The sequence below is a fragment of the Danio rerio genome, chromosome 3 (genome assembly GCF_049306965.1).
Source record: "Danio rerio strain Tuebingen ecotype United States chromosome 3, GRCz12tu, whole genome shotgun sequence".
NCBI lineage: Eukaryota > Metazoa > Chordata > Actinopteri > Cypriniformes > Danionidae > Danio > Danio rerio.
Genome location: NC_133178.1, coordinates 23,416,666 through 23,439,861, shown reverse-complemented (window position 1 = coordinate 23,439,861; position 23,196 = coordinate 23,416,666). Strand labels below are relative to the sequence as shown.

At 32.1% G+C, this 23,196-nt stretch overlaps 3 protein-coding genes across 10 annotated transcripts in view; 1 reads left to right on the top strand and 2 right to left on the bottom strand.

Annotated features, from left to right (window-relative positions):
• mrtfaa (myocardin related transcription factor Aa) overlaps positions 1-2,833 on the bottom strand; it is a 70,538-nt gene extending 67,705 nt beyond the window's left edge. For 3 of the 8 annotated variants that reach the window (XM_073944423.1, XM_073944421.1, XM_009299401.5), the window contains exon 1: positions 2,741-2,833. The gene's annotated coding sequence lies outside the window, so the exon portion shown is untranslated. Of the gene's footprint in view, positions 1-2,399; positions 2,520-2,740 lie in introns of all 8 variants that reach the window. The other 5 variants (XM_073944420.1, XM_073944424.1, XM_073944419.1 and 2 more) reach the window with 3 other exon arrangements.
• A 2,348-nt stretch (positions 2,834-5,181) lies between these two features.
• Positions 5,182-15,871, bottom strand: slc25a17 (solute carrier family 25 member 17). The gene is given in 10 exon segments (NM_001099261.2): positions 5,182-7,829; positions 8,780-8,865; positions 10,001-10,024; positions 10,027-10,095; positions 13,351-13,499; positions 13,595-13,711; positions 14,627-14,778; positions 14,867-14,933; positions 15,099-15,159; positions 15,679-15,871. Coding segments are annotated over 10 exon segments (951 nt in total). The 5' UTR covers positions 15,754-15,871; the 3' UTR covers positions 5,182-7,678.
• Positions 15,872-16,566: 695 nt separating this feature from the next.
• On the top strand, positions 16,567-22,762 carry LOC571582 (GTPase IMAP family member 7). The gene is made up of 4 exons (XM_005171622.5): positions 16,567-16,685; positions 17,192-17,297; positions 17,419-17,496; positions 21,770-22,762. Exons 2-4 carry the CDS (start codon positions 17,198-17,200, stop codon positions 22,579-22,581), a joined length of 990 nt encoding a protein of 329 aa, XP_005171679.1. The 5' UTR covers positions 16,567-16,685; positions 17,192-17,197; the 3' UTR covers positions 22,582-22,762.
• Positions 22,763-23,196: the final 434 nt, after the last annotated feature.

Here is a 23,196-nt window from a genome sequence, read left to right as displayed (position 1 = left end):
TTGTCACTGAACACGCATAATGTGAAGCAGCCAGCTTGTCATTCATAAACTGTGTACTTATAACCTGTGTGTTGAAATCTATTCAGACTTTCTTCAATCCATCTGCAAAAAATGCTGATGTGAGAGGAAGATGGATCAATAAGGGTTATGCATCATAAAATACATCTCAAGAGACCCACAGCAGAACCTGGAATTTAGTTATTTATGAATGTAAAAAGATAGCAGCATAGATATTTATGTCTGAATGAACCCATTACAACTGAATAATATGTTCATTAATAATGGCTATTTGTTATATAATTGATGTAGCAACATTTTTAAAAACTTCTTTCTACAATAAAATATCTGATCAATGACTATTTGAGTTTTGCATTATTTTCATATTTGCTTTAAAGGGAAGAAAGTTACAATTTAACACAAGCTAAAAACAACTATTTAAAACGTATTAAATGTGTATGCTTGCAACAAATATATTATAGATGGTTATTATTTTAAAAATATCAATACACTGTAAAAAATTTGATGACCAATTAGTCCTGCCAACATTTGTTTTTAGTTTGTTGCAACTTAAACTAAATTATGTTGTAAGTTATTTTATAAGTTCTGCAAGCTGTCAGTTTAACATCATATAAGTTCAATGGAATCATAAGGTAAATTTGATTTAACTTAAAAATAAGGCAACCAGAATGTGTTTACAGTGTCCTTTCACAAACCAAAATAATAATTAAAATAGAATTAAGCATAAGTTGAATTAACAAACCATTAATGCAAAAAAAGTACAAAACTGAACATTAAAAGTTTTAAATAAAAAGTTAAATTAAACCAGACTAACTGTGTAATTGGTGAAATGTCTGATAACAATATCACAAGTCTTTAAAACACCTTTTTTACCACATTCATACACAATTGTACTTGCATATTAATGCTGTAAAACTCTGAGGTAAAGTTGGTTTTGTATACGCACATTCAGACATTCTCCTTAAAGGGATATGAAAATGAAATACACCTCTAGTTTAAAAAACTCTGATAAGTGGGTGAGTCCAGCTTTGAGTTTCATTAAGTGCGCTACAGCTGATTTTCACGGCGGCAAAAAAAAAAAAAAAAAAAAAAAAGCAAATTAAAAAAAATCTTACACATACCTTAGGAACGGTATAGCAGAAAATTTTGATGGTTTTAAAACCTTGAAATTTCCCAACCACGGTATACCTTGAACATGGTTATCGTCCCATGCCTAGATGCAGGGGAGATGGACAGTGATACAGAGAGCAGCATTTACAGCGGATCAGAGAGCTATGTGGAAGTGGAAGATTTTCAGTCCATTATATTGTAGAGACATTACTGTAAACTTGGTGACTACACTTTAACTAAGGTAGGTCTTTAAAAACTGAAAGTTTTTTTTTAAAGAGTACTGCTGACAATACTAACTAACTTTGCCTCTAAATAAACATTAACAGAACATTGATCACAATGATCAATGATGGTTTTGTTTAAAAAAAAAAAAAAAAAAGACGAGATTCGAAAAGTATCTCTACTTCTACTACAACGTGGTGTCTCTCTGACCACTGTAACAGGTAAAAAGAGTCTTTAAAGCTATATCATGCATTTTAACGAAGTTGCATCTCGTTCACCAATTCAATAGAGCGCGCTGATTGATTCGAAGTCGAACCAAGTCTTTCTCATGTATTAATGAACGGATGTGCTGAAAACTCAGTGATGTCACTTTGTACCGGCAGGTACAGGCATTTAATCTCCACACTGGAATTTACACAATGATCACATCGCCGGGACCTTGCTTCGAAATTTCTTTTTAAACCAGAAGAACGAGTTTACTCTAAACAATTTTCACTTTTTTGAGAAATATATGTGTCCTAATAGTGTTTTTAGCAACGTGGAACATATATATGACTGTCAACATCTAAAAACACGTGTTTTGGTGTTTGGTGACCCTTTAATGATATAATTTCAGAAAAGTATTATTAGCAAATTCTTAATAGGGGAATTATATTATCGGCCAATGACTATCTAAGTACAAAAATGTTCACAGTCAATTAAATAGTGCTAATGTTGTTTTAAAGTCATGCTTACAGGCAATTTTAGAGTGAATTTTCAAATTAGCATAGCAAACAATATAGGGACTGTTAAAATAAACAAATGTGTGAATATAAAACCAACTTCACCTCAATCTGTAAATCACCAAACAGTGTCAACAAAAATGGGCCGTAAGATATGTGCAGAATAAAAAAAAACACATAGCTTGACATTATTTACAGAAAGAAAGAAAATTACAACAATAAAAGTTTTTAAAAGTATAAAGACGTATAAAAATATAATAACAGTCGTCACAGTGTACCAACAATCCTAATGACAAATTAAATAAAAGAATAAAGGCGCCATCATACTCTGTCATGATGATTCATGTTACATAACAGTGGCTCCTTCACAGCATCAGGACCACTGGCACCCTCTCATGCCCACCGTGGCCAAGGTGACCTGCATCGCTTAAAATCTCCCGTCACAGCCTAAAAAAAGATGGTTTCACTAAGCAAACATATGGCACAGTAACCTGACAAGCCAATTTAACTTGTCAAGCAAACTCGTGCCATGTGCGTGCTGCTCCAAACTGCACAACACAACTTCCAGATAAGCTTATAACGCGGTATTTAACACACATAAATAACTTGAAGGCACGACTGCGACTGAATAGCTGCTGAACGAAGAAATAAAGATGAATTTAGTTTACCAGTTGTCTTACTTTACACTGGTGTTTTCATCCCATCTATTGGTATTCCACTGGTCTGCACTCCCACTTATTGTTTCCGATATGCAGCAAAACTTCGACCGGAACCCTGCCCCCCTTTTTTAAGATCCACCCAATAGTGGACGAGCCCTCTGAAAACTGACACTGCGAGTAACCAATAAACACGTTTTGATGACTTCCGCAACAGGGGCTGTGGTGAGCTAAGCCAATCACATTGTTGCTCGCTGTTATCACTAGAACCATTCAGCCAACTGGATTGGTGAGCGTTGAGATTTAACAAACATTTTGTGAATTAGAGAAAGAACCTGTAAAACACTTGTTTTTAATCCACATTTATTTAAATGTTGATGTTGAATATCTAATATTTAAACTTACAAAATAAAAAAATATTTCTTTTTTGTAATTTGTTTCGATTTTTATAATTATACGACTTTAGAGCCAAACTTTATTACTTCAATGATTATGTAGAGGAAATAACATGTACACAAACAAAACTATCCAACGATGAACCTAACATTTTTTTTGTTTGTTTAAGCATTATTTTGAAAACCTAAAGGATCTTAAAAATTAAAAAGCTTTAAGGATGTAGCAATTTTGTAATTATTTTCTTATGTGAAATTATTGTAATTTTATTATTCCATCATGTGTTTTTTTTTTTTTTGTATTCTCGTTTCTATTTGTTTGTTCCTTTGATGTTAAAGTAAATAAAAATAATTAAAAAAAACAGAAGTAGACAGGAAAATAGTATTTCAGCATAATTGTTGCAAACTATTTATTTGGGTTGAATTTAAACAAATTATATTGAGTAATGTTCAACTTGATATGTTTGTTTAAATTCAGCTCAAATAAATTGTTTACAACCACTTACCTTACATTTTTTGGTAGTAACTTCAAGGAATCATCTTTGAATAATTTTTTTCAGCGTACTTTATTTCTCTTACTTTGTACTTTTGCCTGCTATTGTTGTTGTTAGGCAATAAAGAATAAAAAAATAAAATAAATGGAAAGGATTGCAAAGACAAATGCAAAAACATATAACAAATTAATAGATTAAATAAAATAAACAGATTAAATAAAGAAATAAATAATGCAGGTTTAGGCTAAGAAATCCCAAAGGAAATACATTGCATTGCAACATTTTGTCTATTCAAATAAACAAGCGAATAATATAATATAATATAATATAATATAATATAATATAATATAATACATTTTTGTTGTTATAAAATAATGTTATAAAAATGTTAAATGTTGTCAAAAAATGAAAAAAATTGCATATATTTTTGCTGTTTTGTATTGTATTTTTGTAACTATTGTGATTTTTTAAAAATTATATAAATAGATTAAACAGATTAAATAAAAAAATTACACAGGTTTAGGCTAAGAAACCCCTGAGGAAATACATTGCATTGCAACATTTTGTCTATTCAAATAAACAAGTGAATGATATAATATAATATAATATAATATAATATAATATAATATAATATAATATAATATAATATAATACAATATAATATAATATATAAAAAATACTGTTTTAAAAATGTAAAATGTGGCCAAACCATAAGAATTATTATTATTTTTTTTTTTTGCTGTTTATTGTTTTATTTTTGTAACTATTTTGATTCAAAAAATGATAACGAATATTACAAATAACTAAAACCATTATAAATATATTACAGTATTAGGACATTGAGAACAAAATTGAGTTGAAGTACAGAACAAAAAGCGTGATCATACTGCCATCTGGTGGCAATTTTATGCAAATCTCTTTCTTTTTTATACTTTAGATCAGGGGTGGCCAAAGGTTTTCTTATGAAGGGCCAAAAGCAAAACTAGATTGAGGCTAATGGGCCAAAGGTAAATTTAGGTGGCATGGGTACTTCCTTATTTACTTAATAATATTTAAAAATAACTAGAAAACATTGCTTTATACTTAACTAATACTAATAATAATTAATTTACATTTTAATGAACTTATTACAGGTAAAACAATCTTATTTATAACAGAATGAAGTTACGCTAGTCAAGCTGCACCTGATTTTGCCTTAATTTGCTCGCAGATGTCTTCTGCATTGTCCTCTATCTGTCAAGTGACAGTATTTACATTTTTGCAAAGTATTTATTTACGTATTTAACATGTACATTTTAATGAAACATTTAAGTTGGGTTTTTTTGTAGCTCAGCAATAAAACAAACAAACAAAAAGCTTATTTTAAACTAGAAATGTCAATCTCTGTTAAAATCATTCGCCCCAACCCTGCCCATCATTCATACACCTTTCTCGGAGTAGAATGGTGGGCCAATGGAATGGTGGGCCAAATCAGTTAAAATGGGCCAACTAGCGAGCCCTAGTTTGGGCATCTCTGCTTTAGATGAAGATTGCTCCTTTAAATGCAAACAGAAATAATAGAAACGACTCCCCTTCATATCACATTTATATCACATCTCAGTCAATTATTTTACTGCATAGAAATTTCTCAGAGAGATTATAAAACATAAACAATAATTGATCAATATAACAAAATGATTTATAGTTTGAATCATCATTCACAATTGCATTATTCAGTGTTAATAAAACCATTCTGACAATTAAGAAAAAACATTTTACATTCATAAATAGCTAATTCCGTGCAAAAGATTCTTACATTACATTAGTGCAGTGTGGACAATGAAATATGTATATACAGTAAATGATACCCATAAGCCTCTGTGTCTTGTGTAACATTCACAGTTCAGGTGTTAATTCTGGCCAAAGCTGCTCATAAACAGGTTATTCCACAAGTCCCAATCACGAATGATGGAAGGAAGCTATTTTAAAGATCAGACTGTAAACTTTTTAGGTTAAAGGTCCACTAAAGACTCAGCGGCTTTGTGTTTGTCAAGTAAAATCAAGTATCACTTACACACAACCAGATAAACCAGTCTGGAAGTTGTTTCTTTTTTGTTGACAGCACAAAAGCAGATCCTTTACAGGATTGATTTTCTTTTTGACACTTTGTAAACACGTTTAGTTCTGCTAAAACCATGTTAGCACATACTTTTTAATCAAACGCTTTATTAAAAAGCTACACTAGATCGTGACCAAGCTATTGACCTCTTAATGTAACGGTGTTAATTTATTGAGTTGATTTGATTTTAGTAAGTGTGTGTGTGTATATCCTATTTGTAATCACTCATTTGTATTGAAACACTATCAGTCAAATGTTTGAACTCAGTCGCTGCTTTTTCCACATTTCAAAAAACAGAATTGAAATATTTTAAATTAAAAATGGATACAAACATGTGAATTCTTAAACTATTTTGTTTTATCTATATTATTTCCTAGAGTACAAAAGAAAGATATTTTATGATTTTATGATCATTTATGAGCAAGAGTAAAAAATTACTATGGAAAATAGAATTATGTACAACTAAAACATTTTCAAATGTCAAAAGTATTCTATATTGTTCATTTTTAAAGTAACCAATTTGTAATAAATAAAATAAGTGTTATTTTGGTATTTATATGTATTAATATTGTTTTATTAATAGACACGAACGCACGCACACACGCACACACACACACACTTAAAGTAAAAACTGTTAGCCCTCCTATTAAATTTTAATTACTTAAAAATATCTCCTAGGTGCTCCTTAACTAAAAAATTCAACTAATTTCTAAACAATAATTTGAATAACTAGTTCATAATAACTCATTTAAATTGTCTTTGCCCTGACGACAGCACATGGTATTTTACTAATTAATTAAAAAATAATTATTGAGCTTAAAGTGCAAATTAAAGGCTCAACTAGATAAATTAGGTTAATTAGATAAGTCTATAGGTAACTGAAAATAAAAATGATCATTTCTGAAAATTATTCTGGGCTAATAATTTTGACCTTAAAATTAGTTTTAACGCTTTTTAAAACTGCAGTCAAACTAAAAGAAATAACATTTTCTCTATAAGAAAAAAATTATATTATAGGAAATGTTTTATTATTTTAAAAGAATATTATAGGAAATGGAAAAATCCTTTGCTCTGTGAAACATCATTTGATAAATATTTGTAAAAGAATCAAAATGTTCACAGGAGGGCTAATCATTTGGCCCTCAACTGTATACTTCTACATTGATTTGCTTCATATAATTCCTTATTACACAGTAAAACCCAACAGTCAACTTTATCAAGTGAGTGTAGTTAACTCAAAATTGACTAAAGGTTAATTCTACTACTTTGAAAAGAGTTTTGAACTCAGTGTTGAAGGTAACGAGTTAATTAAATTGCTCATTACTTCAACTTAAATGGAGTAAGTTCACAGTACTCATATAGATTAGTTTTTAACTCAAATGGTTTGTAGCAATCAGTTTCCTCTAACCGTTCGAGTTGCCTTAACTAATTAGGTATCTTATTAGACTTATTTGAGTTCTCTTCATTTATTGGGTTTTACTGTGCTCAAACTGCTTCCTTTACTCAAATGGATTATGTTCACAGTACTCAATAGGATTCATTTTTTAAACTTAAATGGTTTGTTGCAATCGGGTTTCTTAAAATGGTTTGAGTTACCTTAACTTAATGGACTTAAGTTAAGTTAACTTTTTATGGAGCAGTTATTAATTTCAGTACTTGAATTAGTAACATTTGTTATTTGTTTTAAATTGAGTTCATACTTTTCAAAATTCTAAATGTTTCTCACTTGCACAGCAGCTCTTTTGATCATTTCATCTTTCTTGGCACTTTTTGGCTGAGTTTCCTTCACTATCCAGTCATATTAACCATATAATTTAACAAAACAAACCAAAATTGATACGTAGTCAGCGTGTATTGTACAGTATATAACTTCTGACTGGCACTGAATAGTCCTTTCACATATAAAACACTAAACATGATTTGATTACTACTCATACCAGTTTCCCAATAATCGCCCTGTTGGAAATCAATGGGAGGTCATTGGTCGTTTGACCCCCATGACCCTAAAGGTGGTGCTTGCGATCTTCTCATACAGTAAGAACATCAGCGCAGCGGTGAGGACTGTCTGAAGCAGCTTTGCCTCCAGGCCTTTAAACAATCCCAGAATGCCCCACTTCCTGCAGTCAATCAATCAACAAACATTAGTTTGACAGGAGTTCAGATGCACAAGCTGACAATTAGTTGTGTGGCAGCTCAGAGACGGAAAAAAAAAAGAAAAAATTAACTGCTCTACATAAACACATTCAGATTAAAGGAGAGGTCAATGAGCTACTTTTGAGGTCTTGTTCTGTTTTTTGTTTTTATTTATATATATATATATATATATATATATATATATATATATATATATATATATATATATATATATATATATATATATATATATATATATATATATATATATATATCACAGTATTTTACATATAATAATACAGTATTCTATGCTGTTGTTTTTGCTCTGCTTAGATGGTCTGCTGACTTGCTGGTTCTATGAATCCCCTCCCTCCGAAATAAAAAAGGGAGTCTAATTGGTCAGCCGGCCCAGTGTGTTCTGATTCACGAACATATATAAATTCAGGTTCAACAAACCCAGGAAGAAGATTGTTGTAATCTAAAAAGCAATTTAGTAAAAATTTAAAAGGATAGTACACACATATATTTTATTTACCCTCTACATGTTTCAAACTTATTTGTGCTTCTTTCATCTGTTACACAATAAAAGATATTTTGAAAAATGCTAAAAACTGGTAAACACTGACTTTCATAGTATTTCCTTTCCTAATATGGATGTCAATGGCTACTGGTTTCCAACATTCTTAAAAATCTCTTCTTTTGTGCTCAAATGAACAGAAAAAGAGAACCTCAAAAAGGTTTTTATATTTATATTTTGTGGTGAACTGTCAATTTAAAAATGAATTCTGTGAATGATATCTCACTTTGCACTGTACTTTGATAATAGTCGCTTTGTAGAAGAAGCTCAAACAGCAACATTACCCACAATGCTATAAAAGAAAAAATCATAATGCAGAACCTTTTCAATGAAGCAAGTGTGTGTGTTTTATTGTACCTGACTCTGTTGATGAGCAGATACATGACGGATCTCAGGCTGTTCAGGAGTCTGGACTGACCTGCAGGCTGCCCGTGCTGGCCAAACTAAACACAGATGAGGACAACAGCTTAAATACAATTTACTATCCTCATACTAACAAAATAAAAACATTACATTAAGTTGTTTTCAAACCAGTGGTAAACCAGCAGAAAAAAAAAAACTATGGTAAATGCAAAAAATCCAATTCAACTAAGCGCATGACCATATTTGTAAAAGGGATATACACCCAAAAGGTGTTTCCAAACCTTTAGTTTAGACTAAGGAAGTCAATGGTTACAGGTTTCTAGCTTACTTAAAAAAACGTCTTTGTCTTCAATAGAAGACAGACAAAGGTTTGGAATGAGCAAAGGATGATTTGATTGAAAAAAATTATGATGCATTTTTAAATTAAGAATCATTTGATGATCACTTTTATAATACTTTTATAAATTTAATTTGAGAGATACCAAAATAAATCTCATCTCATGTAATCACAGTCATTTGGCCTACACATAAAATAAGAAAAAAACAAGCAGCATAACAAGAATTTTTTTCTTTATTTTATTGCAGCTAAAAAAATTGAAGTGAACGAAACTGTAAGCATAAACACAATTAGGGTAAACCGGCTCACATTAAAAAAAAGTGAAAACAGTTTTACTGAACAAATAAATGATGGTCTTCTTTTTGAACATATTTTCAATTGTAATTCTGTGTTCACAAAGTTGAATTTCCAGGATCATTTCGACAGTCTTGATCTTTCAGAAATCATTAGCTATTTATTTCTATATTAGACAATGTATGGATTCTCAAAAGTCACTGATCAGTCTTTTTTTATAGCCTACTGTGTCTTACATATTCTGCCAACTCATTTTATGTGATCTGTAGGTACATTTCAGGGATGAGTTCTGTATAAAACAGTTTAATATATTGTTCCTGTAGCTCTTAATTGCTCCTAAACAATTCAGCATAATAAATTTGAAGTTTTGAATGATTGAAAGAAAAATTCGAACATTTGAACGGTTAGACATTTTAATAATAATAATGTTTTCCAAAAATGTACTAGTTTCTTTAAAGCTTTAACTTGAAACTGAATGAGTTTCTTTGTGATGTTCATGAGAAATCAAGCAAAACCAGTTATATAAAGAAATTAATAAAAAATAATAATAATAATAAAAATCACCCATAGTCTGGAAGTCTTACCCGTAGAACAGACTGAACTGTCTGAGTGGGTAGGTTATGGTGGTTGCTACGGCCTTAGCGACGGCTCCAATAAGAAACACTTCCACTGAGGAGAGCTGTCAGGAACACATTGAAACATAATAAGTTCAGGCTTTCACTCATCCAAACAAATAAATAAGTCAAATTTTTTATTTATTGGTTTTCTTGATTGTCTGAATATGTAGTTTGTTAATTTAAATATGCAAGTTGAATAAAACTTACTGTTCTTATGGAAAGCAAACCCTTCATATATTTGTTAACTTAGTATAGGTTTGCATGTACTATTTGTAGTCAGATTTTTATATTTATATACAAGTATGTATGTAATTAATTTAACATTTATACAATCTGTCTAAAGATCCGTCTTTGGCTACATTGTATGTTTGCTTTTTTTCTTTACATACTGTGACCAGTATGAGTGTGAACTGGAAATGCCAAAAAACCTGGACATGTGAGTAATTTAACACTGCAAAAAATTTTTGGTAACATTTTAGAATGCTGGTCCATTAGTTAATGCATTTACTAACATTAACTAAGTATGAATAATCTTGTAAAGCATTTATTAATCATAGTTTAACATGTACTAATGCATTATTCACATCCAAATTCATGCTTGTTCACATCAATTAATGCACGGAGTTAACATGAACTTATGTTATTTAACTTAAATAAGGTTAACTAAAGTTAACAAAGATAAAATAAATGGATTGCTAATTGGTTGTTCATGTTAGTATACACAGTAACTAACATTAACTAATGGACCATTATTTTAAAGTGTTACCTTTTTTACTTTCAGAAACGTTTTAAGAATATTCATTAAAAAAATACAATAGGGCAACACAACAAAACTCAATGTGTAACATAAAATTCAGTGTTCACTAATGAGAGCTTGTTGCAAAGTGTCACCTAATAATACATTGGCAATTTAATTTGGTTAAAATATTTGTTTACTCTGACCTTATTTACAATATAGCATTAAAAAACATAATTATTTTTGTTTTCATATTTAGTAAAGTAATTCTCTATGCATCTTTTTCCAATATTGTGATAATACCATATACTGTACAGTAATAAAACTTACTGCAATTGATTTCAATTGAAAAAATGTATGGAATACTGTCATATGAATAGATCCCGCACATTTAAAGTGAACATAAAGAGGAGGATGAAGACGTCTTTGCAGAATTAAACTTTGGTGAACTCTGCTAAATATGTTTGAATCTTATGCATGGATGCTAAGGAGTTGCGTAATCTTACTGCCGTGTTACTATGGTAGCAACACACATCCATAGCCATGTGTGGAGAGGTTTACTCATTCTTAACAACAGATGCTCGCTCATCATGAGTGCTGATTTGAATGAGCAAATTCACTCAAACACTTCTAATTGTCTTCTGCAAGCTCCTTAATATCCTAAATGCTGCCGTTCCTGGTCTCCTGGTGACAGAGATTTTGTGAATAGACTCATTTGTTTATACTTATCATATGTAATCATAATCAGATCTGCTGAGAATAAAAAGCTTTCCTAAATAATAGCTTTTATATTACTGCAATGGCTTTAATTTGATAAAAGTTTTAAACTATGAACTTGAGTGTATTATAAAATAGGGGTTAAATAGATCCCTGTTGATCCTTATTTTAATTTTTATTTGTATTGATTTTAATTTTGATTAATTACTTTTTTACATTGCAAAGTATCACAAATAAACAAATTATGAATTAACTTGTAGAACAGTTTTAGTGCCAACATTGCTTTTTATAGTAGGACAGTCATTTAGTTTCTTAATGAATATGGAAAAAGCAATGCATTATTGAAATATCAATGTGTTTAACAAATATCTGAAACCCAAATATACTTGAAAGTTGTAAAAAATGCAATGAAGAAACAGGTACCCTTTATTACTGTATACGGGAGTGCAATGAGATCGAAACATTTTGGAATGAGACACTTATCATGATTGGGAAATTAATTGAAGAAAATATAACTTTAGTATCTAAATTATGCTTGTTTCATATATACTCTGTAAATCTGTAAAAAGTGCAAACTAATGGATTTTTTGCTTACTCCAAGCGATTTTTGAAATACCCTACCAGTCAAAAGTTTAGGGTCAGTTTATGTCTTTTTTTTAAAGAACATCAATTAAAATGTTAAATATTTTTCTAAAATTTAAATAACTGCTTTCTTATTGTACGTAGTTTCAAATGAAATTATTACTCCAGTCATTGTTGCTTTTATTAATAATAATATTAATAATAATTGATATTCGAGTGATTTCTAAAGGACATGTGACTTTGAAGACTGAATGTCACTGGATAAAATCACTGGATTAAATGATTAAAGTATAATCTACATTTGAACAGTTATTTTATAGTGCAATAATATTTCACAATTTGTACCTTATTTTTGATAAATTAAATGCTGTCTTGGCGAGCAGGAGAAGCCTCTTTTAAAACATTTAAAAACCTACTGACCCCAAACCTTTGACCGGTAGTGTGTGTATTGTTATTATTTGAATTTATGTAATTAATTTATTTTTACCTTTTTAATCTTTTTTTTTTTGATTCCCAGTGTTTCGATGTTTCAGACTAAGTTTGTATTTTTTCCTGTTATTTTTTTCTAAAGTTCAAACAAAATCCAATAAAATTATTATTATTTCAAATAGCAGAGGATCAGTAGAACTTAAAAAGACTAAAGCATCTTTACAACTGCATGAACGAGAGCATATTGGCATATTCTTTATAAAATATATTGATAACATAAAAAGTGTGATGGACAAAACTGTTACACTATGAAGGCACAGTGGCATAAGAAAACCTAATGAAGGTGGCAATACAGCAAGTATGGTCATTCAGGCCAATGACAAGATTAAAGTATAAAAATAAATAAATAAATAAATACCTTTAAAATGCATGTAAAAGTATAGTTCACCCAAAAATAATCTCTTCATTTAGTCACACTGACATGTTTCCAAAGCTTCTTTCTTCTGATATTTTGAAGAATGCTGGAAAGCAATGAGATTAAAACACACTATGGAAGTCTGTGGCTGCCAATATCCAACATTCTTTAAAATATCTTTGTTTGTGCACAACAGAATAAGAAACTCGAACACAATTGGAATAAATGCTGGGAGTAAATGATGACAGTATTTTCATTTTTGGGTAAACCATCCATTTAAATAGCCCTATCATTCACATTAACGTACTGTTTTATCATAAGTAATCACAATCAGTTTTAAAGCTCTAATATTGACCCAAACTGTGAGTTTTGTGAGATGTAATGAACCACTCTTCAAAAAATCCACCATCTATTATAAGATCAGTAGTGTGTTCTGACCTCTCTGTGGACGCCCCTCAGGATCTGCCTCTTCAGACCCTCGTAGATCATGAACTGCACGGCTGGATTAAGCACCAGCAACAGGGAGGGAAACGTCCCGTTCCATAAAGCACCTACTCCTTCTTGACGCATGATCTGCACAAAAGCATCTACAGAAAGAGAGATCACTTGATGATTACCTCCCTGGACACATGTTTTATTTAAAGAGAATGAAAAACATTTGATCATTTGTGCTATTGTTTACCCTTGATTCCGTTGTAGTGTGTGGGCTGTATGTCCTCATTTCTGAACTTCGCCCCCTGTAGTTTCAGTCTGGTATTGACTACCCAGAGTGGAGTGGTCACAAGGACATTCACCACACCTGCAGGCAGACGGTTTAAGTTTAATCCTAGCAGAAGCTATGTACATGAAAAAATACAAGTATGGTCAAAAGGCTGGAATATTTAGGATATCGAATGTGTTTAACTGCAATTTAGATGGATCTACGTCTGATTACAGCCATATGGACATTTATACGAGTTCTAAAATTTGGCACACCGGTCAAATAGTCATGCTACATTTATTTGTTGTACATATTTAATGCAAAATACAGCAAGAACATTACAGCAACATATTTAAATGTACCAGTTCTGTATTTTAACACATTTAAAAATGTAATTTGTTTTTGTGAGGGCAACACTCCATTTTCAGCAGCCATAACTCCAGTATTTTGTTAAACTCTAAAATTATTTATTAATCACATTGTTTATTTACAAAATATTTGATCATATAAATGCAGCCCTTTTTACAAACCTTTGATCAGTAGAGCATATGAATCACATTTAATTAAATGCACTAAAATAAAAACATATGCGATAGATAGATGGATGGATGGAAGGATGGATGGAGTAGGTAGGTAGGTAGGTAGGTAGGTAGGTAGGTAGGTAGGTAGGTAGGTAGGTAGATAGATAGATAGATAGATAGATAGATAGATAGATAGATAGATAGATAGATAGATAGATAGATAGATAGATAGATAGATAGATAGATAGATAGACAGACAGACAGACAGACAGACAGACAGACAGACAGACAGACAGACAGACAGACAGACAGACAGACAGACAGACAGACAGACAGACAGACAGACAGACAGACAGACAGACAGACAGACAGACAGACAGACAGACAGACAGACAGACAGATAGATAGATAGATAGATAGATAGATAGATAGATAGATAGATAGATGCTATTTTATCTGTTTTAAATCATTCAGTATTTTTTAACAAGCAAACCTGCAGCAATGCCAATAATAAGGTCCCGCCCTGCTGTTGATCTTTGACCTTGTAGCCAAGTGGCCTTCAGACTATGAAAACAGTAGAAGTAAACGAAGTTTGAGCAACAGAGGCTGCAGATCACTGGAAACCAACCTCTATATGGAGCCAACCTGGAGACAAAGAGTACACAGTCATTGATCAACGGTTAAATGAAAAGGAACAAATCAATATATGAATAAAAAAAAAAAAACAACTTACAGACCCTCCTCCTTGATGATCTCTGAAAGAATGGCTGGGGTTGATTTGGCTTTCCGCTTCTCATCAACTACACAGAAACAGAAGTAATAGCGATTACAAAAAACACCACAGATGGATGGATGGACAGACAGACAGACATATATAGAGATGGATGGATGGATGGATGGTTGGATAAATATCAGCAGAACAGAAGGGGGAAAGGGAAATAAACAAACAAACGAATGTGATTTACCTTGCAGCCTGAGCCGAGCGGTGTCAAGGGGAAAGAAAACAGTCATTGCTGTAACACTGCCCTGCAAACATACAGTAGAGTAACATCAAGAACTATACTTTCAAGTGCATATGTGACCCTAAATCACAAAGCAAGTTGCACTTTTTTAAAAAATACATTGTATATGTCAAAATTATTGAACCAAACAATCATTATATATATATATATATATATATATATATATATATATATATATATATATATATATGTGTGTGTGTGTGTGTGTGTGTGTGTGTGTGTGTGTGTGTGTGTGTGTATGTATGTATGTATATTGTGTTCCATCTATACAATTTCTGCAATAAATATCAAAACTTAATTTTTGAATAGTAATACGCATTGAAGTACGTAATTTGTTTAACTTTAAATGTAATTATATTTAATATGTTGCTTTTTAAACCCTACGATTCCAGATATAATTGAGCTAAGTTATAGATGTAGTTTTGTGTGTAATGTTATTTATTTAAATGTGTATTTGTCTTGATGAGTTTGTCATGCTGTCTCGCAGCAGTTGGAGGTCACAAAAGCAAATAAAGACTTTTACCATCGCACCGGCGACTGCATGTACAAGACTCTCATACGAAAAGACATCCATGAGTTTCATGTCTGTAGATCCCATCCTTGGACACTGGAAGATTTATATATTTAGGTAAAAAATCAAATAACACGATATCTGTGTTCAGATTTGTAGCTGCATGAGACTTCCCTGTCAACAATAGACTAGTCGACTTCCGGGTTTACCTAAGCCAATGGGAAAGCGTGTAGAAATTTCCTCAAAGACGATTGAACAAAAGTTGCTTTTGACCTCACATTCTGTAGCCAATCAGACACCTAAACAGCAGCTCCTTCAGACTTGAAAAAAGGAACTGTGAGCAAAAATGCAGTGTTTAGAACACACACAACATTACAAAACAAACTAACAAAAGACTTTATATTTAGTTTCACTGAATGGACACGTTAAAAGGAAAATCTTTCTCGAAAAGGTTACCACTAGTTTCTATGTGGTTATGGTTTATAAAGCTCAATTGAAAACTACACACTGACTTTACTATTATTGTGGCATCTGCCAGTAGACTATAAAATTTATATATTTTTTATAATAGTATTTTTTTTAAAGCAAGGAAATTGTTGTTAGTCCTATATTAAATCATGTACATTAGTGGTTGACTCGGTCAAATAAATACAGTGACTGCTTCATATTAACATACATTTCGGCTGTGTACTCTCAAATGTTTTTAGATCCTTTAGTTATAGTTTCTCGGATTTGAAAGAAATACCTCCACTTTCGAGGCTGGAAGGGCATTTTTATTGAAACATGTCAGCTACTCCATATTACCTGACTAACATGTTTAACTAGTCCTGTGCCTCAGTGAAACACCTGTTAATTCATTCATTGCATCCTTCAACAAGACCAGCCCTCTTGCTTGCAACTAGTCGATACTGGTGTGAAGTGTACTACACATCTTCCACAGAAAACTGTCTTCATTGCATAGATGAAACCAGAATATTTCATACTCTTTACGCACAAGTGTTCGTCTCATCGATGTACAGGTGTGTATTATACAGGTTTAACACTGTAAACTTCATCATCTGTGGTAAGTTGTCTTATTTTTTGATGTTGTAGTAGTTTGAGGGTGAAGACAAACATGGTGGGATTACAGATTTTTAAGCTAGAGATCGCATACAGCATCAATCTGAGATTTAAGTTTAAAGCATAATTATGTGACACAATATAGTATGCAGCTTTCTTTACATTTAATTGTGTTTTAACTATTAAACAGACAAGAAAGTTGAAAAGGAATTTTTATATTCTGCAGTGTGATGCTCCGGTTTTAAAAGCTGCACATTATAGCAATAAACTTAAAGCATTATTCAGCATAAAAATGAGGTTAATAGTTTTGGGGGGAAATGCAAATAAAAAAAAAATCCTTTAATGTAAATAAATTTTACTCAGATTGTTTTACTGAGAATTCCAAAAGAAATTATACTTTGCAGTGTGGTGTTTTTTATTATTCATAAAAATTGTATTTAATTTCTTTGCATCCAAAAATCATCAGGGTAAGATGGATATTATGAAGGCAGATGAAAAGAAAGATGACTTTGAGGAAGATGGGACTGACTCTGAAAATGAGATTGATTCTGTACTGGATTCATCCACTGGCTGTGAGTAGCATAATGGCTTGATTTTCCTCACAATATTTTTCAAATGAAACTAAATGGTCAACATAAAATCTGATTTTATTTAGAGAAGGACTTAAACAGTAACCCAGTCTTTCATTAACAGTTGCACCGCACGATAAACTATATGAAAACTTGCAGAATTTGGCAGAAACCAGTTTAAATTCATCAACAAACTTACATGGTAAGACATTTTTTGCACATCTCTTTTCTTAACATTGTTTATTGCAATATGCAATGTAACCCTCTTCCTGGAGAAAATTATATGTTTTTAATTTGTGAATAAGATGATTTCACACTGTCTGTATTCAATAGGTATGTCTGAGTACTTGACGACTCAAACATCATTTTGACAACATTGTTGTCTTTAAGTAAAACTTTTCAAAATGACATTTCCAGTTTATAGGTACATTGGTGTTAAGTAAATGTATCCTTAATTATAATTGCATTTTTGTATTTTTAAAATGATATCTGAAAAACTGCAAAACATGGAGGGAACGGATAGCATATGCAGTAAAAATTGCTAGTTGCTTTATATCTTTAAGTTCAATCAAATTAAACTTCTTAGTCATTTGAAATAAAAATTACATTAACTTAAAACATCATGTATGTACAGTACACATTTAAAAAAAATATGTTAGAAACATGAAGAACTTAAATTTACACTTAACGTAAAAAAGCATATGTTGTCGCAACTTATTGAACATATAATTTAATCTACATTTTCTAATTAAATCAAGAAAACTTTCCGTGCAATGTGGCTGTTCACTGACACAACATCAACATTTTGAGGCCATAAAAAAACAGGTTTCAAATTGCATGTCTTTTGAAAATGCTACTATTATCAGCTTCGTGTAAACTGCAAAAACATGGTGACATGATGCATACACACTTACATGATTATAGTTGTTGAATATGCAGTATGGCTTTTCAGCACCTCCCCAACCTAAACCACAGGCTGTACTCTTCACTACAATGATCCTACAACTTTAACACAATAGAAACCTCTCTAAATAACAACACAGTGCAAATTCCCAGACTAATTGATGTCTCTTTATGTTAATCTTGTGGATAAACACATTGAACAACACTTCATTTCAACACTTATTTTCCTGAAACAAAGCATGCTTGGAACTAGAAATCTACTTCAACTCAGTCAGTTCAAGTTTGCCTTAATACATAAAAATTATTTTTTTCTTGTAACTTGTTTCTATTAAGTTCAACTTTTTAAAGAGGTTTTGAACTACCTTATGTTTTGTACTGTTCTCTCGGGTCTTCTTATAAAGTAATCAAGATTTTTTTTATATGATTTTTTATATAAAAAATCATAATTTAATATAAATGTTTATTTTCTTTGCTGTTTTTGACCTCCTCATCAAAAAAGCTCTGTTTGCATGAACGTGACCAATTGTGTAAGTAAACACCCACTGCTCTGGGGTGCGTTTCCCAAACAACGACGTAACTCGCTGCTGAACTATTATAGTATGATGCATAATTTGGGAAAAGAACGATGTAGTGACGAGTGTTTACCAAAACGCATAGTTTCTCTGACGCATATCCATCGCTTGAACCATGTTAGTTATAATGTAAAACACCCAAGTTACGCTCTAAGTAACTACTTTAGAGAAGAACCCCATCATTTCTTTGTGCAAGTTTTATTGTTTTACATTTAGATTTACATTTAGTCATTTAGCAGACGATTTTATCCAAAGCGACTTACAAATGAGAAAAAGAAAGCAATTTACACAACTATAAGAGCAACAATGAATAAGTGCTGTAGGCAAGTTTCAGGTATGTAAAGAAAGTGTAAGAAGCAAAACATCAGTATTTTTTTTCTTTTTTTTGTAGTTAGTGGAGGAGTCAGAGAGGGAATTGCAGATTAGGAAGGAAAGTGGAGACTAAATAGTTGAGTTTTTAGTCGTTTTTTGAAGACAGCGAGTGACTCTGTTCTGATGCAGTTAGGGAGTTCATTCCACCAACTGGGCAGATTGAGCGCGAGCGTTCGGGAAAGTGTTTTCTTCCCTTTTTGGGAAGAAAAGAGGGAAGAAAAGAAAGAAGAAAAGTGTGTGTTTTACAAAAACTAAATTTAAAATAAAATCCAATAATAGATTTGGTAAAAACAAAACTTGTTTTCCATATTAACTGAAATATATTTAAATGGCACATATAGGGCTTATGTTTCCTTTACAAATATTATTGAGAATATAACATTTTCTATTCTAAAACATAAAATCACTTACAAAAGCTAACACTATTATAATATCATATATTAATCACATAAATGAATAAATAAAGAGGCGATTTATTAAGAAATGAAATTTAATATTTAGTATGTATTAGAAATGAAAAAATATACTTTAATAATATTAATGATTATTATTATTATTATTATTATTATTAAGTAAGATATTTTAAATTTTTATTATTATTATTTTTTTTTTTAGAAAAATCTACTTTTACAATTTGACACTTGTAAACTACAGCAGAAAGTAACCAGCGGCCCATGTCATATAATGTACTTAATAAATAACCTACTATAAATTAAAATAATTAACATATGCTTTTTGTTTTCACAAGCTTTGGAGACGTAACATAAATTCCGCTTTTAAATAATAGGTCACCTATAGGTTTCGCCATGAGGCTGAGTTCAAAATGACTTCAATATTTTCAAAGTGCACTGCGAAGAGTGCACAATTGTAAACATGAAGATCGCTAAAACTGAACTGTAAAAATAGTTTGAAAGCAAATTACACATTAGAAAGATGACCTTAATGCTTTTTTATTTTTTTTAAATTTCAACTTTGAATGCTAGAATGTTCTAAATGAATAGGGCATATGGGGGATAAGTGGAAATAGAACACAGCTAGAAACTATGTTTCAAACTACAGCTCCAGAGGTGTAGTTGCGAGTGCTCAAGTTTGCGACGCAGTTTGCGAATGTTCATTGGAGCGACGGATTTGGGAAACAGCAAATCAAAAAACTATGTTTGTAACGATGGATCTCGCGACCTTAGTTGGCTAAAAATGGTTTTGGGAAACACACCTCTGATTGGCTAACAGTTTTTCTTATAAACAAAGCTGAACAGGCTTTGAAATAGAAGTAGGTGCTCATCTTCTGTGGAGGCGGAGCTTTTTCACTCTATTACATCATAAAGTAGAACATTCCAGAGCCTGTGGTTTTAGTAGACTGCCTACAATATAAGCTGATTTTAGAGGAACCATAAAGTGTTTCGTTCTGAAACTTTCAGGAAGTTTTTTAGTACTTTAAGCACTTGCATGTTTAAAGATTTAGAGGAAATGTGGTTTCTCAGTTCATGACCCTTTTCAAGACACCCTAGAGTGCCTTTTTGAGATTTTAACAGATTTGTGTGTGTAATGGTGGGAAAAACTGGATGATTTTTAGCTTTTATCAGCTACTTTTATTTTCCGGGTTTAAAATAATTATTGTGGCGTAGCGCGAATTTGCTATTAGAGTGATGACACCTTGATTACTGATTGTTATTCATATAACACAGTTTTCTTATCCTATGAGAAGACCCTGCTTTTTAATTATTCATGACTGCACATGCTTTCCGATGACAGACTAATATGGACGGACCACAGATCTGCCAAACTGTGAGACAGTGCACAACATGCAGTATTTAGCCGTTCATGAAGGCTCTTATGTGTTTGTTTCCATGATCCATTTTGTTACATGGCTTTGTATCGGCTGTCAGGGCCGATTCAGCCAACCTGTTTGTGTGCAGCAAGCATTTTTGCTGGGAGAGCTGTACAATAATTGGAGAATAGCAGACTTTGTCTTTTATCAATTGAGTTTGTTACCATTCAGACACATCGCCTATATCTGTGCTGCTGTGTTCAACTGTGAAAAACCTCCAGATTACCAGCATGACTAATGGTTGGCATATATAGGACAAGAGACATGCTGTACTGCTATCCACATTGTCTGTATTCATTACTGTACATTACTGACTGTATTCAGGAGGAGAGAAGTCCTCCTCATTTATTTTGTTTATATAAACACGATTATCTTTATGTTGATACAACAAATTGGGGTTAGATATTATTATGAAATTACAAACAGCCTATCGTATATGTAACTGCATTAAATTATTTACTATTCATTTCTTTGCATTTTAACTTTGTAAATTATAAAATCATGTGTCTCCTCAGAGTTTGTATCAGATTTATTTATTTTTTTTAACTTGAGCCCATGAGCCAACTGACTAAAGCCCCTCTTTTTCCCCTGCTCTGCCGGCCAAGCCTCCTCCCTCTGCTGGCAGTGCTCTACACCCATCATGAAGCAGTTTTTTTTTTTAATAAACCGAAAGAGAGGGATTTAAATGTTTGAGTGAAATGAACTCAATTCATTGTAAGAATGTACTGTTCAGTTTCTGTGAAGATTGATCATATTAAACTCTTAATCTGTATTAATCAAAGCATCATTTTTTATGACAGTGTCAGAGGAACTGCGCATCATGTTACTGGGAGCGAGGGGGTCTGGAAAAAGCTCAACAGGAAACACCATCCTAGCGTACAACGCTTTTAAATCGGACATGCAGCTGAGCAGAGTTACACAATTCTGTGACAAAGCATCTGGAAACATCGGTGGTCGACCTGTGGCCATAATCGACACGCCGGGACTGAATATAATTGGCAGTACTGAGAAAGAAGTGACCCGAGAGATCCTAAAGTCCATCTCTCTCTATTCTCCAGGACCGCATGTGTTTCTGCTGGTCATGCCTGTGGGGAACTTAACTAATGATGATAAAAGCATGCATAAGCTGATCGAGAGCATGTTTGGGGAGAGAATCTGGCAGTACACGATCATTGTGTTCACTCACGGGGATCGTCTGGAGGGGAAAGCGGCGAATGATGTGATTGCATGTTCAGACATAGAGCTACGCGAATTCATCCATAAATGCAGTGGTGGCTTTCATTTCTTTAACAACAAGGACGATACAAACGACGAGTCTGTTATAGACCTTTTGAAGAAAGTGGAGACTCTGGTAGCCATCAATGGAAAAAGCTGCTACACGTCGTCTTTCTACCCAGCCACAGAGAGGAAGATCAGGAAGAAGATGGAGAAACTTTTAGAGAAAAGGAAGGAGCAGATTGTGCAGATGGAGAGGGAGACAGTGGTGCGTTGCAAAACCGAGCAAGAGGTGGAGAGGAAAAAGCGGGAACTCTGGAGAAAGGAAGAAGACAATGCAAGAAGAAAGGCTGAGAAAAAGTCTGTCAAACACTTAGGCCGAAAAAGTTCCACATAGAAGCTCTTGCACTTCAGTGTTTTGAGAGCATTTATTTGCCTGTGTTTAATATTCTATAATGTAAGAAATGGACATAAATATTGAATAGAAAGATTATTAATAAGTGCTATTACTATTATTTAATGTATGTTAGTGCAATATTAGTTTTTTAAAGATATACCCAATAAAATGTGAAAATAGGTATTATGTACAGTAGTGGCATAAATAAGCACACCCCTTCACAGTTCTCTCTTTTAAATCAATGTTTTCTATAGATATGTGTGTGTGTGTGTGTGTGTGTGTGTATATATATATATATATATATATATATATATATATATATATATATATATATATATATATATATATATATATAGGTGAGAGTGTCATTGAAAGACAATTGCAATGTTACATTGCATTTCAAATTGTATATTTGAAAGTGTTGTTCTTTTAATTTGAAAGTGAAAGTGAAGTGAGCCTTGTCAAGCATGGTATTACTCAATACTCGAAATAAGTCGTCTGCTTTTAACCCATTCAAGTGCACATACATTTTGAGTGAGGAGTGAGAACACACACAAACACACACAGTGAGTATACACCTGCAATGGGCAGCTATTTCTTCTAACTCACAGGGAG

Excerpts from the sequence above, each read along its gene's own strand:
- LOC571582 (XM_005171622.5), top strand. The coding sequence starts at position 17,198 with ATGGATATTATGAAGGCAGATGAAAAGAAAGATGACTTTGAGGAAGAT. Across the intron at positions 17,298-17,418 it reads ACTGGATTCATCCACTGGCT|TTGCACCGCACGATAAACTA; the intron begins GTGAGTAGCATA and ends TTTCATTAACAG. Across the intron at positions 17,497-21,769 it reads TTCATCAACAAACTTACATG|TGTCAGAGGAACTGCGCATC; the intron begins GTAAGACATTTT and ends TTTTTATGACAG.